The 7944-nt window shown below is 63.5% G+C and overlaps 1 protein-coding gene across 1 annotated transcript; it reads left to right on the forward strand.

The window, feature by feature from the left end:
- The first annotated feature begins 2601 nt into the window (after positions 1-2601).
- On the forward strand, positions 2602-4774 carry CCDC188 (coiled-coil domain containing 188). Its single transcript, XM_065890561.1, has 9 exons — positions 2602-3138; positions 3244-3351; positions 3506-3610; positions 3698-3754; positions 3862-3921; positions 4012-4076; positions 4263-4320; positions 4449-4498; positions 4588-4774. Exons 1-9 carry the CDS (start codon positions 2602-2604, stop codon positions 4772-4774), a joined length of 1227 nt encoding a protein of 408 aa, XP_065746633.1.
- Positions 4775-7944: the final 3170 nt, after the last annotated feature.

Below are 7944 nucleotides of genomic sequence, written 5' to 3' on the forward strand. Positions count from 1 at the left end.
GCGCAGCCAGGGTAAAGGTTGCATCCAGGAACATGGGGTTCCAGGCCGGGACACGGTGGGTGGGGCCGAGGCTCCTGTGTCATGGGGTGTCCCAAGCACCCCCTCCTGCAGCCCCACCTGGGTGCCCTGCCTGGCTCCTGAGACTTGAGGCCTCTGCTAGCAGTTCCCGGGTTGCAGCCACTGCCCTTGCTGTTATTACAGGGGATCCCCAGTCTCCATGAGGAGATCCCCTCTCCCCATTTAACGTTCCCAGGCACCTGCTGGCACCTGACAGGGCGCCGCTCCCCGCCCCACCCCAGAGGCCCCCTGTTCCCCTGGTGGCTAAGCAGAGTCTGCTCGGGGGAGAGTTCAGGGGACCGCTGATGCCTGAGTGGGGCTCCAGGCCCATCTTTCCCAGCCCATCCCCAGCCAGAGCCTGTTGCTAATGCTTCACAGATGCAACCCTAGAAACAGAGTGACCTCCTGGGGCTGGGCCACCTGTGTCCAGGTAGACACAGCCTGTGAGCTGTGCATGCCCCCTCCTCTGTGGGTGGCCCCCGTCCAGCAGCCCCTGTAGTGTATCTGTCCTACAAAGAGGACAGGAGTGAGACCATCAGCAGATAAGGGATTTTGACAGACTTTTTCAGACAGGAAGCGGGAAGCGGGGGCTGACATAGCAGGACAGGGGCTGACATCACCTGCGTGTGGACGAGGCAGGGCATAAAAACTGGGCTGGCTAGGAGACGGCTTGGGGTGGCCTCCAGCACGTGTGAGGGACGGCAGGTGACACGGGGACTGCCAGGCAAACTCCCCAAGCTGTCCCCTTCTCCAGACGTCTGCCCAGAGGCAGGAGGCCTTCCTTCCAGGGGACTGACTTTGGGACACCCCGGCTGCTAACGGGGAGAGAAACTCCTCAGCTCCATCCTGCCTCCCTATGCACAGGAGTAGAAAAGCCAGACATTTGAGGACAGGGACTAATAGGAAGTCCTACCAAACAGAAAAAAAGAACCACAAAGAGAAAAAGCAGGAAGCAAAAGTTCCCCTCCCTGCAAAATCCACGTTATCCCTAAAACAGAACAGGAAGCTCTGAAAAAAGAATAAGGGCACACAACGAACAATGGAGATGTCTTGAAATTTTAAAGCACGATTGCAGCACGGCCTGTGGGCAGCAGCTCCAGGGACTGTGGAGCCCCTGAATTCCTGTGGGAAAATGCCCTCCGAGCTGACTCTGCCCAAACTCAGCCAACAAGCGTGAGGTCAGAGTAAGATGCTTTCAGACTTGTGAGGTGTCTCATGATCTAGTCACAAGGGGCAGATGGCTCCCAATCTCAGAGGCTAAAACAAGCACAAGTCAGTCGGGCCTCGGCGACTTGGCTGGCCCCACGTGGTGGGTCTCTGTGGTCTCACTGGGCTCTTCAACCTAGCTCCTGGCAGCTGGGGACCCGCTGGGATGACCAGAGCCTCCCTCCCCACAACCTGGTATCTGAGAGCAAGGTCGTGCCCCCCTCCCACCACAGAGGGTCCCCAGAGCAGCAAGACAGTCACAGCCCAACACACAAGCACTGTTCAGGTCTCTGCTGGTAAGACTCCACTGGCCCTAGCGAACCCCCAGGCTAGCCCAGAGCCCAGGGTCACATCGCAGAGGGCCAAGGACCCGGGGACAGGAGGGATTTGCGGCTGTTTCCACCACACAGGCACTCGGGTTTCCACCAACCCACCTTTCTGAGGACGCTGCTTGAGGATGTGCTTCCACAGAACAAGGGAGGGAACTGAGAAAGAGGAGGATGTGAGGCAGGGGCTCCAGGAGCAGCAGGGGTGCAGTGGGACAGATAGCACCACACAATGTTGTAGGAAGGGAGGAGAAACCATTGTGGGGCGGGGGCTGGATCTGTTTCCGCATGGGAGGCACACTCTGCTGTCACTGAAAAGACCCCTAAAGTGGTGAAGAGCAGGCTGGACTCTGGTCCCATCACTGAATAGGCCATGGCCTCAGGCAAGTGTCTTCACGCCTCAGTCCCCCGCCTACAGGGAGAGGATAATAATAGTCCTTGCAGGACCATCGAATGTTCAATAAATGATTTTTTTAAAAAAACTTGGAGATACGTTAGGTGAAAAGGCCAGGCTGTAGGATGATCTCTTCTGTGTGAAGAGAGACCATGAGACATGCGGCCACCTCCAGAAAGGTCTCAGCCACGGGGATCACAGGCTGGGAGCAGGGTCACACTGGACACTTCCTGTTGTTTGACTTTGTTCTAACCATGTGTCTGCATGATCTGCTGTACATTTTAAGAAAATAGCTGAGGTGGGTGTGGTGGGGACGATGCAGAGGGGGTGACCCCCTGAGGTTACTTGAGGAACAGGGACATGGTGGGAGGGGCCCTGCCAGCCCTGCTCTGACCACCACCCCAGCCCATTATGACCTCCCTGGCCATGCCCAGGCCTTTGTGACAGGTGCCCCTGAGGCACCTGTGAGCCATGACACCCAGAGGGCCCTCAGACTTGTGAGGCGTCTCATGATCTAGTCCCAAGGGGCAGATGGCTCACAGGGCCATCTGTAAGAGGGTGGCAGCTCAGGCCAGGCCAAAGCCTAGGCCTGGAGTCAGGAAGGGGTCACAGGGAGGTATGGAGGGGCCGAAAACCCTGGGACCCCGTGGCCACTCCCACCCCCAGTGCCCCCAACCCCCAGCTTCGAGCAGCCATGGAGGATGCCTGGACCCACCCTGCCAGGGGTTTGTAAGGTGGCCCTGCATGGTGCCTCTCAGCTCCACCCACTCAGTGGAGTCTGCCAGGCCTTTCCCAGCCCCGGGGGCAGGGGGTGGGGGGCCCAGGGTCGGTGACGAGGTACCTGGGAACTTTATCACAGCTGAAGAGGGAGAGATGCAGCGACAGAGGCCAGGAGACCACCCGGCAGAGGTGAGACAAGGAAAAGTAGAGACGGGGCTGGGGTGGGGCTGGCCCCTGCACTCAGGCCGAGAGCAGGGGACACCCACGCAGGGGGCGGGGCTCAGCTCAGGGCCCAGACCCTGCCCTTGCCCGCCCCTGACCCCGGGGGCAGGGACCCCGGCCTCGCCCAGGGCAGCCCCCTCCCAGCTCCAGAACATGCTCCTGGGGCCTGCAGAGCAGTCCTTTCTCCAGCTGGAGCAGGAGAACCAGAATCTGGTGAGTGCGCTCCCAGCCCTCCCAGGCCCCAAGCCCTCCACCACCGCCCACTTCGACCTCCTGCCTATGAAGTGGCTGTTCCCATCTCTCTGCCCCCACCCCCAGAAAAGGCAGAACCAGGACCTGCGGGAGCAGCTGGGGGCCCTCCTGGGGCCGGGGCAGCAGTTCCTGCCCTTGTGCCCGGAGCACTTGAGCTGCACGGCCCTGACCTGGGTGAGTGCGTGGCGGGGTGCAGCCCCAGTAGGACAATGGGAGGCTCTGGGGAGCTCCCTGCCACTCCATGCGCTACCCCCACCCCACTCCTAAGCAGTCCTTGACCACGGATGCTGCTGATGGCCTTGGGGCTGAGCCGGTGGCTCCTCTGCAGCCCCTTGAGCAGGCCAGCGCCCGGCCCCTGAAGGACAGGGCCCCTCTGCAGCTGCTGCAGCAGGAGCTGTGCCGGGGGAAAGAGTCCTTCGTGCAGCAGTCCCAGGTGGGCCCTGGAGGCCGGGGGCGTGCGGGAAGGAAGGAGCTGACCACCCGCCAGCCCTCTCTCTGCCCACACTGTGCCTTCCCCCAGAACGAGCTGCAGCAGATCCGACTGTCCTTTGAGAGGAAGAAGATGGCCATCACCGAGGTGCCCACCTGCAAGGGTGGGAGGGGGCGCTGGGGCAGCCACCTGTGACGTGCATCCTGCATGGGTCCTGCTCCTTGGGGTGTGACCCAGCCTCCACCCTCCACCAGGTGTGGGACGGCGTGGCCGAAGTACACATGGCCCTGAACAACCAGGCCACCGGGCTCCTAGTAGGTTCCTAAAGGCAACACCCAGAGGATGAGGGGGCTGGGTGGGGGCAGTGGGGTTGGGGGACCAGCTTTACCCTCTCTGCCCCCCAGAACCTCAAGAAGGACATCCGGGGGGTGCTGAACCAGATGGAGGACATCCAGCTGGAGATTCTGGGGTGATGTGCAGGGTTGGGAGCCAGCGGGGCCTGGCTGAGCTGGGATGGGGGTAGGTGTCCAGGTCAGGATGGGGTGGACCAACCCGACCCCTCCCCAATTCCCCTGCACCAGACCAGGTGGTGCCAGGCTGAGGTGGGGGGTACATGTGGCGCTGACTGTGCGCTGTCCCCCCCCACCCCCGCTAGGGAACGGGCCCAGTGCCGCACCCAGGTCAGGAAGGAGCAGCAGATGGCGTGCATAGGGGTAAGTCCCCCACCCCACTCTCTCCCTGGAGGCCCCGCTTAGGGAGCTGGAGAGGACCCCTGTGACCAGAATCACCCTTGTCCTGGGGGAGAGCAGGAACTCGCTCTGACTCAGCCCCTCTCCCGCAGAAGGCACGGCCGCAGCTGGGATGTTCCGAGGGCCTCAAAGGCCAGCTCTGGTAGGTGGCCGTCCGAGCTCAGGGGCAGAGCCCCATCCCCAGGGACTGTCCCCTGGGTGCCCCCGCCCCCTGACCACAGCCGTCCACAGGCTGCTGGCCCTGAGGTTGCTGCTGGGCGCCCTGCTAGCCTGCACCGCCGCCTACGTGTACATGGTGGACCCCGCGCCCTTCGAGGGGCTGGTGCCGCCCCTGCTAAGCCGCGCCACCGTCTGGAAGCTCCGGACCCTGCTGGGCCCGTTCTTGCGCCTTGAGGTGGACGACTTCCTGCCCTTCTAGGCCAGAGGCCCAGCAGCCCCAGTGAGGAGAAAGCAAGGCGGCTGGTGTGGCCCAGGGTGCCCAGCGGCCGTGCCAGCCCCCACCCATGGCACTGCCACGCACCGTCCCAGCCCAGAGCCTTGGAGGAGGGTGGAGGTGGGGTCTGTCCTGAGGGCTGGGCCTGCAACTGGACATATAGTAGTGACACAAGGCCTGTGCACTTGTTTCCATGGAAATGGGGGCGGGGCACAGGAGGCTTTGCCGCCTTCTGAGGCGGATCTTGCAGTGAGGGTCCCTGCCTCATCCCTAGGGTCCCACTTGCAGCGGCGCCCCTGCCTCGTCCCCCAAGCCCCATCCGCTGCCAGGGCAGCCTCTCCACAGGACGCCCCCAGACCGCCCTGGCCACCAGAAGGGCTCTGAGCAGAGGGTGTGCAGAAGGGGCTCCACTGAAAGTGAGGCCCTCAGGCCTCATCCCTGGGACTGGCGGACCTCGGAGATCAGGGACCCTTCACATAAGCCTGCGGCTCTGCTGTCCCTTCACATAAGCCACATCCCTGTCTGGCTGACCAACCCCCTTCCCAAACCAGCCCAGCCACCACCCATCCCCCGGCTCCTGTTCCCTCCCCACCCCAGGGTCCCTGTCCGGTCCAGCCTCCTGGCACTTCCCAGAGGCTTGGAGGACAGGGGGACCACGCTGGTGGACAGAGCCATGGAGGTAAACACCAAAAATTTTATTTAGTGCATTAAACTGGGGCGGGGCAATACCTTTTAGAACAATAGAGAATAGCTTTGTGGCTGCTCACCCCCAAGTGGGAGAAACAGAGCCGCTGCCCAGGCAGAGGGGACGGCCAGGGCCCAGCCCTGCCCCTGGGAGCGTCCAGGCCCAGCCGGCTGGGAGCTGCAAGGCTGGGGGTGGCAGGGCCCTCTGAGCTCGCCAGGTGCAACATCTCAGAGTGAAGGAGTGAAGACCACCGGGCAGGGCCGGTAGGCTGGGGTCTCCTCCAGCTGGCAGCTCCAGGAGCTTAAGGCATCTGTTCATGTGCTGGGTGCAGGGAGGGGGGAGTGTAGCGACCTGCAGGGGCGACCTGAGACCCCCACCCAGCCCAACCCACAGAGGCCGGGGCTCCCTGGGAGGAAGTGGCGTGTAAAGTGCTTGGTCAGGCAGGGGGATCAGGTGATGGTGACACCCGGGAAGGCTGTGCTGGTCCCAGCAGCTCCAGGGCCCCCACCTAGGGTTTCGAACCCTCTGCAGCAGGTGGGGACTTCCTGAGCTGGGAGGGCACAGGGTCACGGGCCCTGGTGGGCTCGGGGTCAGTCAAGGTGCAGCTGGTGGAGAGGGGACGCCCAGCCCACACCCTAGGGTCCGCGGCAGCCTGGCCTCTTGGGCCCCGGAGTCTCCTACTTGGTGTCCCGCTCGGGCCCTGAGAGGCTGGGGAAGAGGCTGGAGGCGGCCAAGTGTAGACGGCACACGGCCCCACGGGGGGGCACCCCAGTGGCCGGGCTCCAGGGGACCCGCAGTGACGGGCGGTCCACTGGGAGGCCGAGGTGGCACAGGTGCAGGCCGGGGGGCACCCTGGGCTGGCCACGCCGCCCCCATCCACGGCTGCAGGTACCGATCCGCCCCCTGCGGGTTGCAGCGTCCCGTGAGAGAGAAGCAGAAAGGCGGAGGTCAGCAAGGGGCAGAGCTGCCCGGTTCAGGGTCTGAGGACCCACTGGCCTCCCACGCATGGCCAGCCCCTGCCCCGGTCCCCCAGCCCCTGAAAAGCTGTGGATTCCCGACGCCCCCACCCCGGACACTTGCAGGGGGGACGGGAGATGAGTTCCAGGCCGCGCAGCTGCAGGACAGGCGGGCACTCCCTGCTCCTGGGATCCCGGGGCCCCTGGGGCAGCTGCAGTCCCAGCTTCTCTCCAAACGTCCTGTTACTGCCAGGGATGACGCAGACCCAGGGAAACCTCACGCTGGTCAGCCAAAGAACCACCGGCCAGCCCCCACCCCCCAGGCCTCCAACTTGGCTTAAGTCCACGGAAACGCCCACGCAGAACGTCCACGCCCAGACTATCTGCCACCACCTCTCCCGGAGCCTGACCCCCTCTGCCCCCACCCAGAGCCCCTGGCCTTGCTCAAGGAAAGGATCGAAATGACTCTTTTTCTTTTTTTAATAAAATTATAGATATATAGATGTAGATATAAAAACATAAAACAGACACAACGCAAGCGGACGCTGCCGTGTGCTTACTCTCGGGTCCCTGGCGCCAGACAAAACTCCGACCCCTCCCCGATGTGCTTTCCACGTGGGCGCCCAGGCTCCAGCAGGGCCTGGACTTTGCATGCCTCGGGTGGGGGTCTCCAGTTTGCAGGGAGGGGACTCGGGGTCGCGTGGGCCCCCTGTGGTGGCATCCGGCCTCCTGTGCCCACTCCCCCTGCCCCCGTCACCTCCCACAAGAGCATAAAGCAAAGATTAAGGCTTCAATTAAAGCGAGTTTCCGGGCAGTGGGGGCAGCGGGGGCCCGAGCGTGAACACATGGGACGTGGCATGGCAGCTCAGCGCACAGACACGGGGACGCGCCCACCAGCTGGGCGAGACGAGACACACGGAGCCAGGACCCCACCCACAGCTGGCTGTCCGTCCGTCTGTCCATTTGTGCACCTGTCCGTCAGAACCCAGAGCAGTCCCGAAGCTGGGTGCCTGTGGGCCGGGCCTGGACTCCCTGCAGAAGAGTGGGCCTTGCCAAGCTACAAGCTTCCAGCGGGTCCCTGAAAGGCAATGGTTAGGAGCAGCTGGGCGGTGGGGCCCTCGGTCTGGGAGGACGGCCAGGGGCCCAGGCCTCTCTGTCCATCTCTGGGCCACAGTGACCCATGTATAAGGGAAGTGGGTAGGGACTGGCCTGGTGACAACCTGTGCAGTCCACGCCCCCTTGCTGCCCCAGCTCGCGGGAGCAGGGCCACCAACACGCAGATCCTGCAGCCTCATGGCCCTTGGCCCAGCCGTGCCCTGGTGAGCAGATGAGTGGATGCACGGGCTGAGGACGAGGGATAGGCCCGTGGAGGCGTAGTTCTCCTCCCGCTGATGCGTCCACACCAAGCCTGGGCCTCCTCTCCCGGGGTAGAGAAGTTGGGAGGGGGGGCAGCCGCTGTGTGGGGGGGGGGTCCTGGCTCCCATGGCACCACGGCGACAGGTGGCAGTCAGTCC

This window comes from Phocoena phocoena, chromosome 13 (assembly GCF_963924675.1).
Source record: "Phocoena phocoena chromosome 13, mPhoPho1.1, whole genome shotgun sequence".
Classification (NCBI taxonomy): domain Eukaryota; kingdom Metazoa; phylum Chordata; class Mammalia; order Artiodactyla; family Phocoenidae; genus Phocoena; species Phocoena phocoena.